This window comes from Oryctolagus cuniculus, chromosome 6 (genome assembly GCF_964237555.1).
Source record: "Oryctolagus cuniculus chromosome 6, mOryCun1.1, whole genome shotgun sequence".
Classification (NCBI taxonomy): domain Eukaryota; kingdom Metazoa; phylum Chordata; class Mammalia; order Lagomorpha; family Leporidae; genus Oryctolagus; species Oryctolagus cuniculus.
Window position 1 is genome coordinate 124713738 of NC_091437.1, and position 26406 is coordinate 124740143.

At 37.1% G+C, this 26406-nt stretch overlaps 1 protein-coding gene across 21 annotated transcripts in view; it reads left to right on the forward strand.

The window, feature by feature from the left end:
- VPS13B (vacuolar protein sorting 13 homolog B) overlaps positions 1–26406 on the forward strand; it is a 778478-nt gene that overhangs the window by 142698 nt on the left and 609374 nt on the right. For all 21 annotated transcript variants that reach the window (XR_011389260.1, XR_011389259.1, XR_011389261.1 and 18 more), the window contains one exon: positions 1053–1234. Coding sequence is in view for 17 of the 21 variants with exons in the window: in XM_051844655.2 (XP_051700615.2) it covers positions 1053–1234 (182 nt within the window). In the remaining 4 variants the exon portion in view is untranslated. The remainder of the gene's footprint in view (positions 1–1052; positions 1235–26406) is intronic.

Here is a 26406-nt window from a genome sequence, read left to right on the forward strand (position 1 = left end):
GAAATTTTAAAAATCATTTTTTATGTTATTATCAAGGAGGGGTGTGGATATATTGTAAATGTTTCGTAAATCCTTGTGAGATAATTTGTGGGATAGAGGACTCTCCATCCATATCACTGAATTTAAATTCTTACTTACTTATTACTTATTACTTAGTAATATGATATTTAATTCCTGGATTTATCTGTGTGTGTCTTGGTTTTGTGCCCATCCGAAAAATGAATATAATGATAGTTACTGCCTCACACAGAGTTATTCTGAGAGAATTCAGTGAATTAATATGTACAAGACATTTGAACAATGCATATCTGCAAGTAAAATCTCTGTAAGTGTTGAATGTATTAGAGTTTTTTTTACTTTAACTAAAATATCTGAGAAAAACTTCTTAAGAACAAAGAATAATTTGGCTCATATTTTTGGAGTTTCAAAGACCAAAATTAGGGAGCTCCATTGGTTCAGGCAACTGGTGGAAGTACAGTACAGTGACACATTGGGTATAGAGGAACAATCACTTTCTGAGTTGTGAAACAGAGCAGCTAAAGGTGAACACAGTCTTTATAACTCATCTTTCCAAGAGAACCACCTAGTGAGAGCTTGCTTCTAAGGACCTGGGCACACCTCCTAGACACCATATTGGATCAAGTCTCCACCCTTATTCCTTTAACCATTAACATTAATCCCATTATTCATTAATGTAATATTATGAGGTCAAGCCTTCAGTACATGGGTCTTTGTTCCTCAACCATGGCAGCTACTGTTATTTTAGATAATTGACTTGATTGAAAAATTATAATTGCTTGAGCAGAATATACATGTGTATGAACCTTATTCTGGCTTGTATTTTTGTATCATTATTCTCATATGAATTTCTAAAATAAAGAAACCATTAGCACAATTGCATATCTAATTGACTTAATGTCCTCTTAATATCTTTTGAAAGCAAATTCTTATTTCCCATACATCCTAATTCATTTATTAAGGTGGTGTTTAAAAATCCTTTTTACTGTCTTGTTATTGTGTTTGCTTATACAGGATTGTGTTTGCTTATGCAGGTCTAAAAGATCTCAGATTGCTATAACTGAAGGTATATTTGAACTTCCAAATCTTACAATTCAAGCTACAAGAGCACAGACACTTCTGCTGCAAGCAATCTATCAAAGTTGGTCTCATATTGGAAATGTCAGCTGTTCAGCAGTGAATGAAGCTTTGATGAATGAAGTCTTCCAAAGTATAGGTAAGAGCATAATCTTCTTGTCAAATATATGGAAATTTTGTATTAGAAATGACTAATACTTTATCATTCATATCCATATGTGTAACACGCTGAAGTTAAATTGTAATATATTTCTTTGAAATTGGACATTTATAGCTGATGTCTAAAATCCTGGTTATGAATTAATACATTCAATTTTGCTGAATGACATCAGTTTCTGGTAATGTTTTTTAATTGCATAAAATTATTTTTCCATTAACTGCTAATATAATTTACTGTTTCCCCTGATATGTATGACTTTTGAGGGAATCAATATGTATATTTAAAATGATATCCAAATGAAATATAAGTGAAATTTGTTTGATTATGCTGGTAAAGTGAAAGACTTTGTAAGCACATTTTCCTTTATTGTGGAAAACATTAATCTTATACCTTTGATATTCATTATACCTTATATGAGTTAATTCACTATTAAAAGTTAAATTTTCTGTGTTGATGTCAGTTTGTCCATCAAATGGCATTTAAGCAAAAAGCTTATAGACTTACTTTTGTATAAATCTATTCAAAATCATCGTGTTACTTTTGTCAGCTATTCAGTTTTTAAAGAATGTATTTTAAGTAAACCACACTTAATAACATTAGTTTTTGTTATTCCATGAATTTATTAAAATAATTTTTCTTTTTCTTAATTGATGCATTTATCTTTTAATTTAAGATCTATAATCGGGAATTACTATAAATTATAAAAGAATTCATTGTAATTATATTCCTCTTATTTGATCTAGCCAGTGAGTAACATACAATGCTACAGCTGTTTGATTGCCAGGCTTAAGGATTCCATAATGAATGGTGATAAGACATCTATTGCCTTAATCCAGTGGTGCTTTACTTTGGGTTTATGAAAGAGGAGGTCTCTGAATCCCCTGATGCTAATTTATTGCATGTTTATATATTTATGTTTTCATTTTGAATTGATATTCATGTTAAATGTATGATGTTCCTCTTTTGACTCACTTTTTTTTCCTCATGCTAATGTAGGTACGACTGGCTTTCTTTTGGTTGGTATTTGTCTGTACTTTCTCTTCTAGTCTTTTACTTATAGCCTGTCTCTTGTTATGGATTGTTTGTCTTAGAAATAGCATATAATTGGAGATATAGGTAGAGTTACAAGCAGAAGCTCCTGCATCCATTAGTTTGCTACCCAAATGCCCATAATAGCCTGGTTTGTAGCTGGGCCACATTGCAGCTGGGAGCTTGGAATTCTATCTGAATCTCCTACTTGGGTGGCAGGGATGTAACCACTTGAGCCATCACTACTGTATCCCTGTATGTGCAACAGGAAGAAGCTAGAATCAGCAGTAGAGCCAGCACTCAAGCATAGGCACTATGACACAGGATGTGGACATTCTAATTGGTGGCTATCACTAAATGAATTTTACAATATATCTTTTTAAAAAAGATGTATTTATTTATTTGAAAGGCAGAGGTGGAGAGAGAGAGGGAGGGAGGAAAAGAGGGAATGAGAGAGAGATATCTTCCATCACCTAGTTTACTCCCCAAATTGCTCCAACAGTTGTAGCTGGTCCGATTCAAAGCAGGAGCCAGGAGCTTCTTTCAGGCCTCCCAAGTGGATACAGGGGCCCAAGTACTTGGGACATCTTCTGATGCTTTTCCAGGCACTTTAGCAGGGAATGGGATTGGAAGTGGAGCATTTGGGACTTGAACTGGCGCTGCAAGTGTCAGCCTTATCCACTAAGCCACAGCACAGGCCCAATAATCTATCTTTTAACTTGTAAATCCAATCAGTTTATTCAGTGCAATTGTCTTTTAAAATAAATTTTTGTTGACCCTTATTTAAGAAAGAGAAGAAGACAGATAATCAGAGTGTTCTCATCCATTAACTCACACCCAAAATTCCTATAACTGCCAGGGCTGAGCCACGTTGAAGCTGGGAGCAAGACTTCATTTTGTCTCTCCACTGTGGTTAGTAGAGACCCCATCGGATCAGCGTGGTGGGCCGGCCGCAGCGCACCGGCCGCGGCGGCCATTGGAGGGTGAACCAACGGCAAAGGAAGACCTTTCTCTCTCTCTCTCTCACTGTCCACTCTGCCTGTCAAAAAAAAAAAAAAAAAAAAAAAAAGTACTTGAGCCATCACACCTGCTGCTTCCCAGTGTGTGCATCAGCAGGAAGCTAGGATTGAGATGGGAAACTGTGACTCAAACCCAGTTACTCTGAAAGTGAATTCAGGCATCCCAAGTGGCAGTTTTACTGCTGGGCCAAATGACCATTCCTATAATAGTTTGTTTACTTTATAATGTTAACTTTCTTGTTTCCTTTTGCACTGTTTTTTTCCTATGATACTTGAAACAATTGCTATTCTTCTCAATTTTCCTCTTTCTACTTGTTTGGCATTTATATATTCTTATTGAATTATTAACAATAAAATAGATGGTACATTTTAAAACAGTTTGGTATTTTTTCAGAAAGTTAAAGGTTGAGTTATTATGTGACACAGAAAAATTTTTCCTAAATGCATGTATTAGTTTATCCTTACTATAACTGAATATCTAAAACATGGCTACTCAACAACATAATTTGATCAGCTCTTCACCCTGCAGTACCATTAACTTTACAATTTGGGGATTAACTGTTGCCATGCATTAAGAAGCCAACTTGTATTCAAACTGTTGTACTATATACCCAATTAAAAATCTGTATCCAAAAAATCTTTAACATTAGTGTTCATAGCATTATTTATTTAAAATACCCACAATTGGGAATAATAAAGTGTCTGCCAACTAGTCAGTAAACAAAATGTGAAATATCTATATAATGGAATATTCAGATATTAAAGTGAACAAAGTAACTGATACATGCTATAACATGGATGACCATGAAAAAAATCATGCTTGGTAGGAAAAGCTAGGAATAAAAAAAAAATCACAAAATCTGATTCCATTTACATGAAATGCTTTGACTAGACAAACTCATACTAACAGGTAGTAGATATATGGTGGCTAGGGGTGGGGAAAGGTGGAATAAGTTGTAAGCGAATGCTTTTGAGTTTCTTTTTGTTTATTAAGAAGTAAAAATTTAATTTGAACAAAAAACATAATTTTAGAAAATTATTAAATGAAATCTATCTGCATACATATGTGGCTGTATATTTTAAGTTTTTAGAAATCTTGAAAATATTTTTTAAAAGATCTTATGAATTCACCAGTATATTGATCAATAAGTATTTTTAAATTCACATAATTTTCACTGTAGTGTACATTTCAAGCTCAGTAAGGTTTGGAAAACTATGTTTAGAAGCACTGTATACACGAAAACTTTTAATAAGTCTGTTTAAGTTGTCTGTTGCTGTGTGTGAGATTACTACACACTAAGAGGCTTAAAACAGCATACATTTAAATATTTTATTATTTTAAATTGAGAAGTCATAATTGCATATGCATGTGGGATTCATGGTAATATTTTTTAATTAAAACTTTTTTTAAACTATTTGGCAGGCAGGGAGATGGCTAGAGAAGGATAAGAGAGAGTTTCCATCTGTTGGTATATTCTCCAAATGCCTACAATGGCCAGGGGAGCTGAAATTGGGAGCCTGGATCTCAGTCTAGGTCTCCCATGTGAGTGTCAGGAACTCAATTACTTGAGCTATCATTGGTTCTTCCCAAGGTCTGCCTTGGGAGTCAGGAGCCTTAGATGGCTGTCAAACCCAGGTCCTCCAGTATGGGATGCAAGCATCCTAACCACTAGGCTAAATGTTCACCCTTCGTTTTTTGATTTCCCTTTTATTTTATTAAAAAATGAACAGATTTGTTATTCAAGAAAATGGTTCCTAATTTCTACATTTTTCTGTATTTTCCCAGATTTCTTCTCTTATTTAATTCTAGTTTCATAACAAAATACTTGATATGAATTACATGTTAAGACTTGGATCTAACATAAAATCTATCCTGGGGACTGTTTCTTGTGTACTTGTGAAGAATGTGTGCTTTATTGCTGTTGGATGGATGCTATTATATGTTTGCTAGGCCCATTTGGTCTCAAGTGTAATCAAAGTTCAGTGTTTTATCACTGATTTTTTTTTTCTATATATCTTTCTAGCCTTTGTTGAAAGTGGAGTATTGAACTCCCCTCCCATTATTGTGTTGCACTGTATCCCTTGCTTTGGATCATTTAATGTTTCCTTTATACATTTAGGTGTGCTGATATTGAGAATATCGGTCTTTACAATTTCTATATCCTCTTGATGAATTGGCAGTTTTTCATTATAAAATGATATCTTACTCTTTTACAGATTCTTCTCTTAGAATCTGTTTTATCTGATGTAAGGGTAACTACCCCTGCTCTCTTTTTGATTTTATCTAAAGACTTATTTGAAAGGCAGAGTGAGGGCCGGCGCCGCGGCTCACTAGGCTAATCCTCCGCCTAGCGGCGCCGGCACACCAGGTTCTAGTCCCGGTCGGGGCGCCGGATTCTGTCCCGGTTGCCCCTCTTCCAGGCCAGCCCTCTGCTGTGGCCAGGGAGTGCAGTGGAGGATGGCCCAGGTGCTTGGGCCCTGCACCCCATGGGAGACCAGGAAAAGCACCTGGCTCCTGGCTCCTGCCATCGGATCAGCGCGGTGCGCCGGCCGCAGCGCGCCAGCCGCGGCGGCCATTGGAGGGTGAACCAACGGCAAAGGAAGACCTTTCTCTCTGTCTCTCTCTCTCACTGTCCACTCTGCCTGTCAAAAAAAAAAAAAAAAAAAAAAAAAAAAAAAAAAAAGAAAGGCAGAGTGACACACACACACACACACACACACACACACACACACACACCAGAGCAATATCTTCTATCTATGACCTGAATTGCTGCAATATCCAGTGCTGGTCCAGGCCAAAACCAGGAGCCTTGAACTCCATCTGGGTCTCCAACATGGATGGTAGAGGCACAAGTACTGGGACATCATCCACTGCTTTCCCAGGCATGTTAGCTGGGAGCTGAGTTGGAAGCAGAGCAATAAGAATTAGAACTGGAACTCCATTATGGGATGCCTGCGTTGCAAGCAGCAGGTTAACCTGCTGCGCCACATGCCAGCTCCATCCCTGCTCTCTTATTTTCCATTTGTGTGTACTATCTTTTTCCATTTACTATACTATTGAGTTTTTTATTTTGTTGTGCTTTATGCTATTTATTAGCAACCTTTCCTTTCTGTTTAAAGAATTCCCTTTATTAATACTGTAGATCAGGCTTATTGGTGACAAAGTCCCTTAGCATTTATTTTTCTTAGAAAATTCTTACTCTTCCCTCACTTAAAAAAAATTTTTTTTTTATTTGACAGGTAGAGTTATAGATAGTGAAAGAGACAGAGAGAAAGGTCTTCCTTCCGTTGGTTCACTCTCCAAATGGCTGCTACGGCCGGCGCTGCACCGATCCAAAGCCAGGAGCCAGGTGCTTCTTCCTGGTTTCCTATGAGGGTGCAGGGGCCCAAGCACTTGGGCCATCCTCTTCTGCCCTCCTGGGCCACAGCAGAGAGCTGGACTGGAAGAGGAACAACCAGAACTAGAACCCGGCACCCATATGGGATGCTGTCATGCAGGTAGAGGATAAGCCAAGTGAGCCGTGGCACTGGCCCCACTCTTCCCTCACTTCTAAAAGAGCTTTGCACCATGAAGTACTCTCGGTTGGCAGTATTTTTCCTTTAGCCTTTTTTCTGTGTCATCCCACGCTTCCTGACCATCAGAGTTTCTGCTAGAAATTTACTTATTTTATATGTGATTTTTTTTATATGTGACTTGTTTCTCATCCATAATTGCATTCAAAATTGTTTTTGATTTTTTGTAATTTGATCATGATGTGTGTTGATGAACTCCTTTTAGTTGAATTTGATTGGATGTCTCTTAGCTTCCTATATCTGGATATTGACATCTTTTCTCAGACGTGGGAAATTTCCATTCATTCCATTCAATACTTTCTTAGGCATGCTTTCTGACCCTTTTCATTCTCTTTTTCTTTTATTATTATTCGCAAGTTAGTTCTCTAAGTATGTTCCATAATTCCTATAGACTTTCTCTGTTCTTGTAATTGCTTTTTGTTTTTGCTGCTCTGGATAATTTCAGATATCTTGTCTTAGTGCTCCCTTAGTTTCTGTTGTGTTTATTCTTCTCTTGAAGCTTTCTATTGAAATTTTCATTTCATGTATTATATTCATCATCTGTAGGGTTTCTATTTTTAAGTTTCTATTTTCTTTTCAAAGTTTTGAGTTTTGTTTATTTTTTTCCATATTTCATTTAATTTTCTACTTGTATCCTCTTTTTTTTTTCGAACAGGCAGAGTTAGACAGTGAGGGAGAGACAGAGAGAAAGGTCTTCCTTCCATTGGTTCACCTCCCAAATGGCCACTACGGCCGGTGTGCTGCGCCGATCTGAAGCCAGGAGCCAGGTGCTTTGTCCTGGTCTCCTATGTGGGTGCAGGGGCCCAAACACTTGGGCCATCCTCCACTGCCTTCCCAGATCACAGCAGAGAGCCGGACTGGAAGAGGAGCAACTGGGACAGAATCTGGCATATCTTCTTTTGAAAAAAATATTTATTTATTTATTTGAAACAGAGTTTCAAAGAGACAGAGGCAGAGAGAGAGAAAGAGAAAGAGAGAGGTCTTTCATCCACTGATTCACTTCTCAAATGACCACAACGACCGGAGCTGGGATGATCTGAAGCTAGGAACCAAGAGCTTCTTCTGGGCCTCCCATGCGGATGCAAGGGCCCAAGTACTTAGGCCATCTTCCACTGCTTTCCTAGGCCATTGCAGAGAGCTGCGTTGGAAGTGGAGCATCCGGGACCTGAGCTGGTGCCCATATGAAGTTCTGACACTGCAAGCAGTGGCTTTACCCACCATATCACAGCACTGGCCCCTGTATTTTCTTATAGTTACTTGAACTTCTTTCAGAAAATTATTCTGAATTACTTGTCAGTCATTTCATAGATCTTAATTTCTTTAGGGTCCATTTTTTGAACTTTAATAGTTTATGTTAGTGGTGTCAGATTTCTGTGACTCTGTTATTCTTGCATATTCGCTTTGTTTTTTTTGTGCATGTGAGAAAGCAGCCTCTTCTGGCCTTCACAGGTACTCTTTGGTGGGGATGAGCCTTCATGATTTATTTTAGCCTAGGATGCTGGATAGTCAGTTCTTGGTGACCACTGACAGGCAGATTTTGCTATCAGGTTCTCCAGTTGTACTTGGCCATTGTGTGTGTTCTCTGAGATTGGGGCTGGGGTACTGATTATGCTTCACTGTTTAATGAAACCACTGGGTGTGATCTACAGCAAGGAAGAGTACTGGCCTGGCATTGCGATGGCTTCTGGTTTGGTAGGGATACAGGCTGCATTACCTGGCTGGGCTGTACTGCTGTTTGGTATTTGTATTTGGGCATCGCTTATCAGGGTCACTGCCTGATACTAGAGATGGTGTGAACTTGAGGACTCGGCTTTGATGATTTGTGTGATTGGTGGCTTGCTTTCTATCTAGGTAAGACTTATGCAAAACTGCAAGGTTGGTGTATTTTAGCTGACCATGGGCAATATAGCATTGCTGATAGCTCCAGCGTTTACCGTAAGTGGAGAAGAAAGTGGACACCTGTGAAATGCTCGACAATGTTGAAGAAGTTTGACGTGTGCTTCAGCTCTTTTTTCACTGTAGAAACTGTGAGCCCAGGGCAATGTTTGTGTAGCCCTGGACTGCCATGGGGGCAGGGGTGATATACTCAAAATAAAACCATTCCCGTTATTCTTCTAAAGTGGCTTTTCTTAATTCTGTAGTTCAAGAGAGTGTTTCAGCCTCAGTCCTCAAATCTAGATTATTCATAAAGATATTCATATTTGTGAATAGTTAGATTTTTTGAGGGGGCTTGGAACTGGGGACTTGTTCTTTTACCATCTTGCAGATAGCATTCCTCTATGAGTTTCTTTCTTCTTCTTCTTTTTTTTTTTTTTAAAGATTTATTTATTTATTTGAAAGGCAGAGTTACAGAGAGGCAGAGGCGCACGGGTGGGGAGAGGCTGGCGGAGAGATGTCTTTCATCCTCTGGTTTATTCCCCAAATGATCACAATAGCTGTAACTGAGTTGAGCTGAAGCCAGGAGCCAGGAGCCTGGAGGAGCTTCTTCTGGGTCTCCCACGTGGGTGCAGGGGCCCAAGGACTTGAGCCATCTTCTGCTACTTTCCTGGGCCATAGCAGAGAGATGGATCAGAAGAGGAGCAGCTAGGACATAATCCAGCGCCTCTGTGGGATGCTGTCACTGCAGGTAGTAGGTTTCACTTGCTTTGCCACAGCTCTGGCCCCTCTGAGAGTATCTTTTTTGGGGTGATAAAAATATTCAGTAGTTAGTGTTGATTTAAAGGTCTTATTTATAAGTTTGATTATATACTTTGAAAGGGTGACTTTTATGGTATTTGAATTTTATCTTATTCAAAAACCTTTTAAAATTATGAATATTTAAGCATGTTAATCCAACATTTTGTAACTATTTAATATGGAGTTAGTGTACAAAATCTTTTCATTTTTGATTCTGGTCCTTCTGTAAGTTTTCTTTATATTGAGCTCCTCCTCAACAGTAGCACTTATCGTTGCCTAAAATTATCTAATTTGCTTGTCCTAGTTCTGTTTCATGTCATGTTCACTGTGGAGTTTCTTTGGTTTATTGTCTCATATTTTTATCTACCTTTATTTAATTTTTTTGTTTTTGTTAGTTGCCTTAGATAGCTTGACCATATTTTTAAGGTGGATGATATTGTCATTTAGCTTTATAAATTTTTATAATTATTCTGCAAATCCCATCTTTACATTTTTGAGCTTATGAAATGAATTGTGGTATGAAAAAGACATTATAGAAATATTATGTCCTGAAGGAATGCTGGCATAGGTGTTGAAGAAATGGATCAGACAAGTGACATATTATTTGTAATCTTGTCTTCTATTATTGAAAAACAAAGATGAACTAATTTATACAGATTGACAAGTTGAGAAAATTGGAATATTAGGAAGTTTCATCTTTTGGCAAAGAATTTTAGTTTTATCCAATAAGTACAAAAGTTATAATAAATAGAAAATATAAATTAAAATATTTTTATTTTACTTTTTTAAAGTTGATTTATTTTGTTTTCATTTATTTGAAAGTCAGAATGAGAATGAGAGTGAGCCAGAGAGCGTGAGAGATTGATTTCTGTCCGTTGGTTCCGTCCCCAAATGCCCACATCAACAGGAGCTGTGGAACAGGAGCCAAGTCAGAAGTCAGGAATTCCATCTGGATTTTCCATGTGGTTGTCCGGGACCCAAGTATTTGAATCATCATCTGCTGCCTCCGGGTATGCATTAGCAGAGATGGATCAGAAGTGGAGGTGGAACTTGATCCGAGGCATTTCAATATAGGATGTGGGCATCCCAAGTTGTGGCTTAACCCCTGTGCTACAACACCCACCCCTAAAATATTTTTAAAAGCCAGATTCCCAAGTGACTGTTTTTCTTAGGTCTTTTTAAATCCTCCCTAAACAATCTTAACTTTTATATTATTTTCAGTAGAGTGCTGATAGAATTATGCCTCCAGATTTTCTTTCTGATGTCCCAAGTGTAAAATTTTAGCGTTTTATTACATTACATCTGAGGAATAGTACTAGACAATGCTCAGCATTGTTGAACTTCATTTAATATGTTTGGTTCAAGAGTGTTTTGCTTTACATTACAACTGGTTCTCAGTTACTATATCAGTAAAGAGATTGTGCATGCTGTGCACATTTAGGCTCAAGTTCTGATGATGTGTAGAAAAAGATTTTTATTGTTGTGTGTAGTTGACTGTAAACCACTTTCTGTCTTAATGTTGTACTTCTTACCTATCTTTGTACTTCTTGATATCTTCATATTGTTGTTAATTACTAACCAACAATATTTATTTTTTTTCCTGTCACTTTTTCTTTTTCCTACATTAAACCTAAACCTATTTGATTCTATCCTTCTACAGTTCTACAGTTTCTTCTTCTTCTTCTTTTTTTTTTTTTTTTTTTGATCCTTAGTTCTACTTTAACACGTCATTCCCCTTGGCTTTAAGACTATACTAATATTAGTCTATTTTTGTTTTTCCTAAAAAAATTACATTTTCTTCCATATTCATGTCTTTGTTCCAATCTATCCTTATCCTCCATGTTAGAAATATTTTACTCTTTTTTTTTTTTTTTAAGATTCATTTATTTATTTGAAAGGCAGAGTCACAGAGAGAGAGAAAGGGAGGGGAGGAGGGAGGAAGAAGTCATTCACTCCCCAAATGGCTGCAACGGCTGGATCTGCCCAGTTTTGAAGCCAGAAGCTTCTTCCAGGTCTCCTATATGGGGACAAGGTTCCAAGGACTTGGGCCATCTTCTACTGCTTTCCCAGGCCATAGCAGAGAGCTGGATTGGAAGTGGAGCAGCTGGGACTTGAACTGGTGCCCATATGAAATGCCAGCACTGCAGGTGGCTACTTTAACCTCTACACTATAGCACTAGTCCCATGGAACTTCTTCCAGGTCTCCCATGTGGGTTCAGGGGCCCAATGACTTGGGCCATCTTCCACTGCTTTCCCAAGCCATAGCAGAGTGCTTGATAGGAATTGGAGCAGCTGGGACTCGAACTGGCGCCCATAGGGGATGCTGGCACTGCAGGCAGTGGCTTTACCTGCTACACCACAGCACTGACCCCTCTTTTCAATCTTATTGTCCATTCTTTTTAAAACCGCTTTATTGAGATATAATTCTCATTCCATATAGTTTAGCTTTTTCAAATACATAGTTCAGTGCTTTTTATATGAAGGTATTTCAAATGGTTCAATTAAAATTTTGAAATCCATGCATAAAATGCATATTCATAGATTTCATGGAAAATGCATATTATAAAAGAACCGTACATGATTTCAAAATGTTTTTGTATACAAGCAAACTTATCTTCCAACTTTCCATAAACTTTTTGAAGTACCCTTATATATTTAGTATTCAGTTACATATTTCTATCACTGTAGTTAGCTTACAATATTTTCATTTTTGCCAAAAGACTTCCCACATTTGTTATCTATTACTCTCCATGTTTCTCATTCCTTCAGCTCTAGGCAAACATTAATCTATTTTTGATTATTTGATTATAAAAATAGATACTTAAATAATGACAGATATTAAGTTGTGAAATATGTATATTCATACATATGCGAAATATATATCAATTTATCACTCAAAGGAAATAAATCAGTTTAATAGTTAACATTTAATATATATCCTATTTTACCTTTTATATAGAGAAAATTAAGCATATAAAAATCTTTCGGATTTACAGGTACAGAATTAATTTCACTACTTCATTAATGTGATTTTTTTAAGATTTACATATTTGATAGAATTACACACACACACACACACACACAGGCAGAAATAGAGAGGGAGAGAAAGAGAGATATCTTCGGTTTGCTAGTTCACTGCCAAATGGCCATAATGGTCAGGGCTGGTACAGGCTGAAGCCAGGAGCCAGGAGCTTCATCTAAGTCTCCCACGTGGGTGGAGGAACCCAAGCACTTGGACCATTTTCTGCTGCTTTCCCAGGCCATTAGCAGGGAGCTGGATCAGAAGTGGAGCACCCAGGACTTGAACTAGCACCAATTTTGGATGCCAGTGTTACAGATGGCAGCTTAACCTGCTACACCACAACGCTGACCCTGGTTGGTTGTTATTTTTAAAAAGTAGTTATTTAAGTTTTTTCATTTTAATAATTTTTAAAGATATCCACGCCTATACAGCAGAGTTTATACTTTTAGATTTCACTGGTTTGAAAAACAATATGCAGCAACTTTTGTCTTAGTCTTCTCATTTGAGATGTTGGCCTACCAACATTCAGAATACCAAATTTAATGTCAAGATCCTTATGAAGTGGCCGGCGCTGTGGCTCACTTGGCTAATCCTTTGCCTGCGGCACCAGCACCCTGGGTTCTAGTCCCGGTTGGGGTGCTGGGTACTAGTCTCCGTTGCTTCTTTTCCAGTCCAGCTCTCTGCTGTGGCCCGGGAGGTCAGAGGAGGATGGCCCAAGTGCTTGGGTCCCTGCACCCGCATGGGAGACCGGGAGGAAGTATCCGGCTCCTGGCTTTGGATCAGCACAGCGCCCATTAGGGGAGTAAACCAACAGAAGGAAGACCTTTCTGTCTCTCTCTCACTGTCTGTAACTCACTCTCTGTCTCTCTCTCTCTCACTGTCTAACTCTGCCTGGCAAAAAATTAAAAAAAAAAAAAAAAGGTCCTTAGGAAAGACTTTTTCTTTGATAAACTATAATATATTCACAAAAATAAGGCACAATTTTATGTGAATAATTAATCATTTTAATTTTGTAAATGAGATTTTATAGATTTATTTGAGAGGCAAAGTAACTGAGAGAGGGAGAAAAGGAGGGGGAGGGAAAGGGAGAGAGAGGTGGTCAGTGAACTAGTGAGAGGTCTTCATCCACTGGTTCACTCCCCAAATGGCCATGGTAGGTGGAACTGGGCCAGGGATAGGCCAAAGCAAGGATCCAGGAATTCTATGTAGGTCTCCCAAGTATGTGTCATGGGCCCAGGTACTTGGTCCATCATCCATGACTTTCCCAGGCACATTAGCAGAGCTGGATCAAAAGGAGAGCAGCTGGGATTCAAACTGGCAGGCCATATCTTTACCCACTACGCCTCAATGCTGGCCTGCATGAATTAGTTAAATAAGTAACATTAAGTGAATATCTTTGTGAATTTTGAATTATGTATTTCATAAAGCTACAATTATGAATCTTGATTCTTCAGCTCTTGCAAACATCAAAATTTAAAGTATATTAATAAGTTATATGCCAGTGCTTGCTAGATATTTGATTTTATGCAATTATTTTTATTAATCTGTTATGGATTATTGGTATAGTGAATTACTGGGCTCTGCCAGGTAGGAAAAATATTTTTGTTTTTCAACTATTGACATTTGTGGAGAGATCACTAAATTATTGTGTGAAGATTCTCTCAATAACTGTGTGGTGCTTCATAAAGTTCATGGAGAATAAAATGTTTACTTTGGTGCAAAAATTTTGAAGTACATAATTTTCTCATAATGCACATTTTCTGTGACCTTTTTGAGGAAACCCCCATGAATGGGTTTTGAATTTTATTTCACCAAATAAATTCTTTTTATCCTTTTCTATGAATTTTTTGTAGCAATGCTGTATTTATGACTAAATGAAAGTCTTTGTTACAATGAATTTCAGTTATTTTTCTCATTTCTCTTACCGTCTTTGAGTACTTGGTGGAAATGACCTGTTTTTTTGTAATCTGGGCATGGAATCTTGCTGGAATCATACCTATGGGGATATTACTTATGAAAGTGTTTGTAGGATATAATGTTCTAGGAGACTGAGAATTGGAGTCTAGGTGATCTAGTGTTTTACCTGGGGTGGGGTGGGGGGCAGCTAATAGAACAAAGAATAAGGCAAGAAAGCAAATGGGATAATGAATAGTGATGTTGATGAGGAAAGAACAGAATTTAAGACTTTGGTTAGGTCTGAGTATATATGGTGTCCTTTTAATGTACTCATAGCTGTTTACAGGAGACAGCACCAGATCACAGAAACCTTTATTGAACTGTATAGTCTCCATTCTCCTTGGGATTGCAAAGGGGAATGCATCGATGGACTTGTAAATGGGTGTGACAGTACAATGGGATAATAGAAAAGTGAAACCTTATCTTTTCCTTTACTTTTCATATGTCTACTAAGCTGTTTCCTCTTATGAGCTACATAAAATAGGAACTGTATACCAGGAGACTGGAATAGTCTGAATTGGCTCAACTAACTTAGGCTGCTATTTCTCATGCGCTTATTTCATGGACGGCTTTCCAGTAATATTGCTGTTGGCAGGTCATGTATCCTGCTTTATAGATGGGAAAATTTATGCTCAGAACAATATAGTATTTTTCTGAAATAATCCACATCTATTTGCCAAGTCAGTTCTTGAAGCCAGGCCTTTAGATTTTTCTCTTGCTATTAGGAGTGTTATACCAAATTATCTTCCTAGCAAATGAGATTGGAAATAGAGTAAGATAATTGAAGTTTATTATTCACTTAGAATCATGTTAATAAAAGTATAGCAAGTATTGGAAATTTAATTAAAACAAAAGATAAAGCAAGGACGTTAATATTTGAACTAAATATGTGTGATTAATTCAGATTATTGAATTATGTGTTTCTGTGCATGTTTCTGCTGGTACTCAAATCACAAAAATTCTAACCTTTGTCATTTTGTAGGAAAATAAAATACAAAGTCACACATGGCTGTGATTTGCTCTGCAAAACAGACTTGCTAGTACATGTTTTCTTATTTAGATAGTTTACTTTGTTGACAATCCAGTTCCAATAATCTGGTATTTGCAAGGAAATAATTTACAGACTTTAAAATCTGTGCTAAAGGTGATCAAATGGAGATCTGAATCCCTCATTTAAGTGGTATCTTAATGTTAAAATAGAAAATGTACTTTTAAGAAAGTAACTGTAAAACTATTTTATGTAAGATTTCATGTGGGATACCTTAATGGTTGAATAATAAATTTTACCTCATAAAAATGAAATTCAATAATACAGTAGCTCTCTCAGCTCAGTAGCATCTGGTCTATTCTCAAGAGAGCCAATATTTTCCAACTCATTAGGATCATGTCGTTCTGTATGTCGTCAACATTGACTTAGCCAAGCTACCTTTACTTACATAACCGCCAAACTATTAAATAGGTCTCTTGTGGAGTGAAGTCAAATATTCCTGTTACTTTACTTCTGCCTAAGAAGAGGGGAAGAAAATGTACATACTGTAACATTTAAACATCTGGTCTAAAACCACATCAGTGTAACTGAGCAAAGTTACGGATTTGGTATTCTTCCCAGGTGTGCATATAAAAAGGATTTTGGAGTTGTTGAATAGTTCTTTAACCACTTAGGAAAAAGATTGAGGCATAGTGATATGCTTTTTCTGTTACTCTATTTCCAAACTACTCCCTTCTATCTGAAAAACATCTCTAATATAATCTAAGATACATAATTTTGAGTTGTTAAAAATTTTTCTTGCCGGACATAAGCACTGTCTATAAATTCAGTGTGATTGGCATTAACAACAATAAGACTTCTTGATCTTTAAATTTGAGCAAGAAAACATTACTTTTTTGAATTTTGTTAAAGTGCCCTTTTATGAACTGTTCATATTGTGAATACTTAATGAATTTAAAGTTTACATTTTTTTTAAATGCATGTCCAGGTATTGAGTCACTTGTAGAATATGTGACTATAATGTGATTATTATTAACATGAATAATTTACAGAAGGTTCAGAAACTCACTTTGAATGTTAACATTGGTAGTTCAATTTGATTTTATTCATATATTCTGTCTCAGACATTTGATAATGTTTATAAATTTTTTCTCTCTTGGCATAGGAATATGTATTTCAGGTGCCATCTGATAAAGGAGAATAGAGTGATGATTAATTGACTAATTCTAAATAGCAGAAAATACTGTGTACAATATCTGAGTGTGCAGAGTAGATTTGAAAGACAATGTTCTTAAAGTATAATTAAGTATATTTCATTGGATTTTTGAAAATTAGTAAAAATCATTAGTATGATTTATCAGTCTTATAGAAAATCTTCTATAAACAATCTCATAAAAACTTTTCATAAATCATTTTTTACTGTAATGTGATATTAATAAGAGGAATATGTTTGATTTATAGGAAAAAACAGAAAAAACCCATTTTGCTTTTTTAACTGACTTCATTCTGTTGTTCACAAAGTATATTCCTTATAAGGAATATAAGGTTATAGTCCCTTATATATATAAGGAATATATTTATAAGGAATAAGGTTATAGTCCCTTATTAAATGTTTGAAAATATTTGCTATGCAATCTTTTCAGTTTTGGTAGCAGATAGCTGACAGGATATCAATATGACTATTATAAGGGTTACAAAGTCTTCTGTGTCTGCTATGACAAGGCCAGATAGGGTTTTAAAAATGAACAGGGTTAATGACATTCGATGAACAAGAGCATTGTATTTATTTCTTAGGGATACTAATGAAGTACCAGCAACTAGGTGGGTTAACAAGAAATTTATTGTCTCACTGTTCTTGAGGCCAGAAGTCCAAGAGTGAAGTGTTGGCAGTCTACACTGTCTCTGAATCCCCAAGGGGAGAATTCTTTCTTGCCTCTTCCATTTGGTGACCATCAATCTTTTATTTTTCTTAGGTTGCAGGTGAATCTCTAACCTGTGCCTTTCATGACATTCTCCTTTGTAAATCTGTCTCTCTTATAAGGATAGCAGTTACATAGAGGCCTACCTCCTCAAGTATGATTTCCCCTTAACTAATTACAAACGCAATGAGTGTATCTCCAAACAAGGGCACATTCTGAGGTACTGGCCACTTCATATTTTTTTAGGAGACACAATTAAACCTTCTGACGTTTAAAAATACTCCCTTTGACATAAAAAGTGCTACATTTTTTAGAATAGCAAGATTTAAGAGTGGTGAAGATTTCAGAATATAGGGACATAACAATTTATATTAGAATAGAACAAATAAGATTAATTTAGAAGATTTAGGAAAAATCATATTTTCATAGGTATGTTTTTTTCTATACTGGGATTATTTATAAGACATTTAAAATGGAGCACATATGGTGGGCATTTGACACAGTGGTTAAGATACCACTAGGAGTGAAATAGACATTTTGAGAATTGATGATTATTTATAGCCCTTATCTATTCCTTTGAGGAACAGTGTTTCATTTTGTTTTCTTTTTCTTCATACTATTTGTTGAACTCTTTTACTTAGAGTAGGGTTAACTGTACAATCATTAAATGTGCTGAGAATAGATCATTGTAAAAATTAAGAGTGGGAATCAGGGAGGAGAAGGAAGAAAGGTTGGAGCATGGGTGGGTAGGAGGTTTTGGAGGGAACTAAATCTGTATATATGAAGTATATGAAACTTGTATAACTTAAATAAAACTTAAAAAATGACAGAATAAAAAGAGATACTACTTGGGATGCCCACATTCCATGAAGAATTTCTGGGTTTGAGTTCCATCTCTGCTCCAAGTTTCAGGTTTCTGCTAACGCAGTATTTCTGGGAGGAAGCAGGTAACTCTTTTAGTACTTGGGTCCCTGCCACTCATGTGGGAGACTTGAATTGAGTTCTGAGTTTCTGGCTTTATTCTGGCTTAGCCCCTGCCAATGCAGGTATTGGAGGAATGACTCAGTGGATGGGAGATCTTTGTCTCTGCATCTCTATTTCAAATAAGATGAAGAAAACAAAAACAAAAGACATCTATCAAAAGTGTATATTTACTTTGTATGCATTTTTTTGGATCCATAAAAAATGGCTTTGTCAGTTAAGTCACTTTGATCAGAGTGTGTAAGTTGGTATCTGTTGATGAACTGCTGATTGAGAGTATAATGCTGATACTTAAAATTGTGATTTAATAACTGGCCACACTTATCCTCATATAAATTGTGTGTGTGTGTATGTATGTATGTATGTGTGACAATACTGAAATTCTAGATAAACCCAAATATAAATATTATGTTGAAATATTTGTTTATAGTGAAAAATAAGAAAATAGTATTACATATCATTAAAATTTCATAATTTAACACAAAATTTTAGTTGAAAGTTCCATTAATTTGAGGCATTTCAATTCTATCAAGTCTTTTAAAATGACTTTTATAGGCCGGCGCCGCGCTCACTAGGCTAATCCTCCGCCTTGTGGCGCCAGCACACCGGGTTCTAGTCCCAGTCGGGGTGCCGGATTCTGTCCCAGTTGCCCCTCTTCCAGGCCAGCTCTCTGCTGTGGCCAGGGAGTGCGGTGGAGGATGGCCTGAGTACTTGGGCCCTGCACCCCATGGGAGACCAGGAGTAGCACCTGGCTCCTGCCATCAGATCAGCGTGGTGCGCCGGCCGCAGCGGCCATTGGAAGGGTGAACCAAAGGCAAAAAGGAAGACCTTTGTCTCTCTCTCTCACTGTCCACTCTAGCTGTCAAAAAAAAAAAAAAAAAAACATTTATAAATAAAATGTAACAGGGAGATGTATATTATCAATCAACTGTGTAGATTTCAAAAAATTTTTATACTAAAACATTCTTCATTCCATTTTTCATGAGGTTTTAGAAATACCCTTGTATACTTCATTATTTATACATCTTTATATTGTATGTAAGAGAAAATACTATATTAGTTTACTGAATTTTGCTTTTTTATAGAAAGATTGATTTGATATTAAGTATTTAGGTATTTTAGTTCTTCATGGAACATAAATAATTGCAACAGATTCAATAATAAAGCTTCATTATAATAGATTTACTTTTTAATTTCTAATTTAAAATAGTGCTTTAATTCCACAGAAAAACTAGCACCATAAAATAATTCTAAAAGTTTTTTTTTTTTTTTTTTTTTTTTTGGACAGGCAGAGTGGATAGTGAGAGAGACAGAGAGAAAGGTCTTCCTTTTGCCGTTGGTTCACCCTCCAATGGCCGCTGCGGCTGGCGCACTGCAGCCAGCGCACCGCGCTGATCTGATGGCAGGAGCCAGGTACTTCTCCTGGTCTCCCATGGGGTGCAGGGCCCAAGCACTTGGGCCATCCTCCACTGCACTCCCTGGCCACAGCAGAGAGCTGGCCTGGAAGAGGGACAACCGGGACAGAATCCGGCACCCCAACCGGGACTAGAACCTGGTGTGCCAGCGCCGCTAGGTGGAGGATTAGCCTATTGAGCCATGATGCCGGCCCTAAAGTTGTTTTTAATCTATAATTTTACTATCTCTAGTACATGCTTTGAAGTAGAAAATTTGAACCGTATTTTATAGGTTTGAAAGCCATAAAAGATATTTTGCAAGCCTATATAGTAGTAAGAAATAACAGAAACACAAGTTGGGGTTCAGGAAACTGCTTGTGTTTGTTTATTTAAATATGCTATAATTTATTATATTCCTAAATTTTAAAATAACTACTCATTATGGCAAGTGCATTGCTAGAATGCAGTTAGGCTGGTGCCGTGGCTCACTAAGCTAATCCTCCACCTGCGGCGTCGGCACCCCAGGTTCTAGTCCCGGTTGGGGCACTGGATTCTGTCCCGGTTGCTCTTCTTCCAGTCCAGCTCTCTGCTGTGGCCCAGGAGTATAGTGGAGGATGGGCCAGGTCCTTGGCCCTGCACCCGCATGGGAGACCAGGAAGAAGCACCTGGCTCCTGGCTTCGGATCAGCGCAGTGTGCGGGCTGCAACACGCTGGCCATAGTGGCCACCTGGGGGGTGAACCAACGGAAAAAGGAAGACCTTTCTCTCTTTCTTTCTGTGTCTCACTGTCTAACTCTGCCTGTCAAAAAATAAAATTAAATTAAATAAAATTAAAAAAAGAATACAGTTAATAATTGACTTTTCATGGATTTATTAGAGTCCTTGAAACTTTCCCTACTGATCTTAATAGTAAAGATAAGACCAATATATGTGTGTTAATTTTTTTTTCTGTTTTAGAAAGTAAAGGTATAACTACTTTGTAGCAGATTTATATTTTTCACTACTGTTTTATTTTATAATATAAATAATAAATACTTGTGTGTTAAAATGGTGTCACAGCTGGGATGTGAATACCAGGAACGTGCTCTATTGGTGATGAAGTGTGAGGCTATTGAAAGAGCAGACAAGAAGGTTATTAGCAAATAATTTTATTGAAAGAAGAGAAAGGCAAGAACTCCTGTTAACAGTAGGGGAACGCCATCCACTGACCTAGTAGTGGGGGTTGATATATGTATAGCAAAATGACTCTATGGAACTGCAAAAACACCTTATCTTAGGACCTGTCAGGGGTGTTGCTTATCTTCCTCATACTCTGAAAACATTTAAAGGCATATGACCACCATAAACAGGCCACTTGATCTCCTTGGTGCCAGAGCAGGTTTTTCTGACTAATTACCAAAACCCTTTACATTCCTTTACATTACAAAGTCATCAGTGGGGGGAACCCTTAACACTCTTTGTCTACCTGACCTTCCTTACTTTGATTTCTCTCCATGGTACCCAAGTATATTAAGTGTTCTTTAGAAAAAGGAGGCTCAAAGAAAAATACTGGAGCTACTTGATTCTATTAAGATCTCAAGTACTCCAGTTAATAGAAATCTAACCTATAATACATATACCAACAGTTAATATTTGGCTTAGGGCTCAAGCTTCTTTGTCTAAAGACAATAGATACAAATTTTTTAGGTCTCAAAATATTTCCATGTATGACACTTAATTACTGTACTAGACAATTAAAAAGGTGTAACCATATACATAATTATTGATTTTCTTTCATTATAGTTTGAAGAATTAAGAATTTACTAAATGTTTTCTGAATATGTACACATTTTTATGTATTTAAAACATTATTTGAGAGAGAGAGATCTCCCAACTTCTCATTCACTCCTCAAATGCATATAATAGCTGGCACTGTGTCAGGCCAAAGCCACGAATCAGACCTCAGCGTGAGTCTCCCTTGTGGATGGAAGGGACCCAAGTACTGGAGCCATCGCCTGCTGCATCCCAGGAAGCTGAAATGGAATGGAAACCCAGCTGGGGCTTGAAATCAGGCACTCTAATATGGGATGTGAGTGTCTTAACTGGTAGGCCAAAATGCTGCTTCATGTGTGGTTTCTGTGTAATAAATTACTTGGGCTGATTATGTTTAAGTGAATAATAAGAGAGCAGATGAATGCTTCACTGGAAACCTAATTTTTTTAGTTAGCTTTACTTGTACATTCTTGTATGTGCTCTCAGAATTAGGATTCCCTACCCTGTGAATAATTTTCCAAAGCAGAATAACTCAATTTATACTAGAAATTTTCTGCACCTCATCTCTAAGACCTGCGGTACAGAATTCTTGGCTCCAGTGTTCTCAAATTCAATTTCCATTGAACTGTATTTTTGTGTGGCACATGGGTACTAAAGCGCTTTAATGTCATAGTCTTAAATGTCTTTCTGTCATGGCCACTGTTGATCTCACTGGGTCAGATCTCAGCTCATTTTTGTAGTGTTTGTGTGTATCAGCATTTGTTAGTCTTGTATTAGACACAGAGCATTCCTAAAACTTCCTTCAAAGTTGAGTATCTGAAAGTTCAATAATAGACATGTTTTAAGGGCTTAAACATAAACAAGAATAGACATGTCAACCAATGAAACCAGAAATTAGATCTCTGCATGTAGAAGTATGACACAAGACCCCTGCCTTACACCGTGTACAAAAATCAACTCACGTGTGACAGAGATCAAAATCATACATCTGAAACCATAAAATTACTAGAGGAAAACATAGGGGGAAACACTGGAAGACATTGGCATAGCCAGAGACTTCGTGGATAAGATTCCAGAAGCACAGACTGTAAAGGCAAAAAGAGACAGTTGGGATTTCATTAAGCTGAGAAATGTCTGCACAGCAAAGAAAACACTCAGCAAAGTGAAGAAGCAACTGACAGAATGGGAGAAAATATTTGCAAAGTGTACATCTGTTAAAGGATTAATATCCAGGATATATAAGGAGCTCAAGAAACTCAGCAACAACAACAAAGCAAGCAATCCAGTTAAGAAATAGGCTCAGGGTATTTTCCAAGGATGAAATACAGGCACATGAAAAGATGCTCAGGATCAATAGCCATCAGGGAAATGCACCTCACCCCAGTTAGAGTGGCTGTCATCCAAAAATCTAAAATTAAAAAGGCTGGCAAGGATGTGGCAAAAAAGGTACTTGAATACAGTGTTGGTGGAGTGTAAACTAATAAAACCATAATGGAAGACCATATGAAGATTCCTCAGAAATCCAAAAATGCATCTACTAAATGACCCAGCCATTTCACTCCTGGAAATTTACTTCCTCATATTAAAGACTTACCTGTACCTCTATTTTTATAGTATCTCAGCTCACAGTAGCTAAGATATGGAATTAACCCAGATGTTAATCAACTGATGACTAGATAAAGAAATTGTGGTATTTATACACATTGGGATATACTCAGCCATAAAAGAACAAAATCCTGTCTTATGCAACTGGATGGATGCAACTGGATGGATTACACTTAGTGAAATAAGCCAGTCCCCAAAAGACAAATATTATCTTTTCCCTGATTTGTGGTAGCTAATATATGGAGTGCAAAAAAATTAATGTATGTGAGTGAAATTGACATTTTCATTTTTTATTTCTTTTTAAAGATTATTTTACTTGAAAGAGTTACATAGAGAAGGAGAGGCAGAGAGAGAGAGGGAGAGAGGGAGAGGGAAAGGTCTGCCATCTGTTGGTTCACTCCTCAATTGGCCACAATGGCCAGAACTACACGGATCCAAAGCCAGGAACCAGGAGCTTCTTCCAGATCTCCCATACGGGTGCAGGGGCCCAAGGACTTGGGTTATCTCGTACTGCTTTCCCAGGCCATAGCAGAGAGCTGGATCAGAAATGGAGCAGCCGGGTCTCGAACTGGCACTCATATGGGATGCTGGCACTGCAGGTGGTGGCTTTACCTGCTATGCCACAATGCCAGCCCCTTGATTATTATTTATAGCCCTTGTCTATACTGTCGAGGGACAGTGTTTTTGTTGTTGTTGTTGTTGTTGTTTATTTTTTCTAGTTGAATTCTTTATTTAGTGGAAGGTTAAGCTTGTGATTATAAAGGAAATTGAAAGTATGTCATTGTAAAAATTAAAAGAAGCATAAGAAATGGAGGTGGGAGGATGGGAGTGAGGGAGGGAGAAAGGCAGGGTGGGAAGTATCATTATGCTTTTAAAACTGTATATGAAATACATCAAATTTTTTCTTGCTATAAATTACAAGAAAAAAATCAAAAACAGTTAATGCTTAATGTCTTTCCTATAGGTGTGGCATTCTTTGGGCTAGGAAATGAAGGATATATGTGAGAACTCTCTCAGGTGACCAATGTCTGAGGCACAGGAGGTAGTCCTTGGTTGTGGGAGTCTGTCAGCCAGACATCTTTCCTTCTGAAAAATCCATTGATTCCTATACATTCCTCCTTGTTACCTTGATGGTAAGATGAGACAGTTTCTTAATGTGAAGTCTTCCTGAAGTAAAGAGATGCTGTGAGGAAGGGTGAACAAAAAGTATCTTTCTTTTCTGTTGCCCTCTGATGACTGGCAGTCTCTGTACTCACATCTGAGTACAAACTTGAAGCTGTATGCCGTTTACTTCTTTTAACTTACACTGGATTCTTGCCCACTGGCTGGATTCTTGCCACTGCTTCATATCTTCCACCTGTTTTCCATATGGCAGGAGTGAGGATTGCATCAAAAATGGAAAAAGCATAGAGGACTTGGTTTGCTATCTGTCCCAAGTAGCAGTCTTTTTACATTAGACCCTTGCCATTCAGGGTTTCAAATGGTCCTTCTTGTTGGATTTACAAAAGTTAGATTTCAGAGTGAAAGTTATGTAGTATATGTCACAGTTGGTAAAGTAAGGTGTCATTAGGGCAGCAAGATAGAAGCTTTTGCTCTGCATGGAACCTGTTCCAGCACTTTTGTGTGTTAATACTTTTCAAATTGTGTGACTCCTTTCCCAGGAATACCTGCTGGTCCCCCACTGCTAATGAGAGAATTAGATCATTACCATTAGCAAGCAGATCTAAAATGACCAATTTTGCCACTTAAAATGTAATTTTAGAGATGTCTTTTATAATGTGTTTAGGTTGCATGACAGCTGTGGGTCTTCTCTGTCAATATGACATGAGAATACTTCCAAAGGCTCATGGAAGATGTGTTTTATGAAAAAACTGCCTGGGTTTGATTTATTTTTGCATTAAAATAACCTTTAAATCTCTTTTCCATGAACTTTTAAAAGTACATGTATAGTAATTACTGACATAAAGTAATCAAAGTAAAGTTATTTCACTGTTACCTGGACAACCAGAATAGTGAAAGACAAACTTCAATATCTGATTATTTAATTTTTTTCTTTATATTTCATATCGCTTGTTACTGATCTTTGATTACTTAGCCACCATTGTAATTTTGTAAAATATTCTGTGCTTACTGTTTCCTATTTGTGTTACAGAACGTTGATTGTCTTGGTAGATGTCTTGGTAGGGTAGGGTGGGGAGAGAAAAACTTTTATTTTAAACCTAATATTTGTATAGGTGCCTAGAATTAGCCTTTGTAAGTATTCTCTGCAAGTACTACATATTCTTAGATATATCTTACGTAGTTTCATTATTACTACTTCATCCTGATAATTAAATTTATTTCAAATATCCAATAAAAACAAATTTTAAAAGTCGTTGGTTTTACTTGGCAAACACAATATTTACTTCACATTTTTCTAAAAGTAAAGAACAGATAGTTCTCTGACAAAACTTATAAAAAAAACTAATAACAGATTTTTCTCTTAATTGAGTATGAGAAGAAAACATTAATATTTCATGTGCCATTAGCTTAATAATATTTTTAAATTAGAAAATAGAACTCATTAGTAAAATGGCAAAATTTTTCTTCCCATTCTAACTTGACCTGCTTTATAGATTTTTTTTCCATAAGTAGTCACATTTCAGCAATTCTTCATTTCTCAGACTGCTCGATACTCCATACCTACCCCACTGTTCCCTACAGCTGGAACCACTTGATCTCTGCCTATTTTTTTCAGCCATGCTTCAAGGTCTGGGACCCATCCTATGGTGAATCTGGCAATGATTTAAGAATACATATTCAATATTCAGCTGACTTCGGAGCATCTCTTCAACTTTACAGTTAATCCTGATTTGCCTTTGTGCTTAGCCCAGTTAACTGTACATCTACTTGAGTTAGTAAGCTTCCATCCTGAACTGCCATTTCAGTTTCTGGATGCTTATTTAATCTGCTGGAACACATTCGGTGGTATCCTAGCTCATCGAATATTAAAATTATGAATTTTTGGGGTCGGCACTTTGGCATAGTAGGCTAAGCCTTGGCCTGTGGTGCCGACATCCCAACATGGACATTGGTTCAAGACCTTGCTGCTCCACTTCCAACTCAGCTCTCTGCTAATGGCCTGGGAAAGCAGTGGAAAATGGCCCAAATAGTTGGGCCCCTGAACCTGCATGAGAGACCCGAAAGAAGCTCCTGGCTTCGGATTGGCTCAGCTCTAGCTGCTGCAACCATTTGGGGA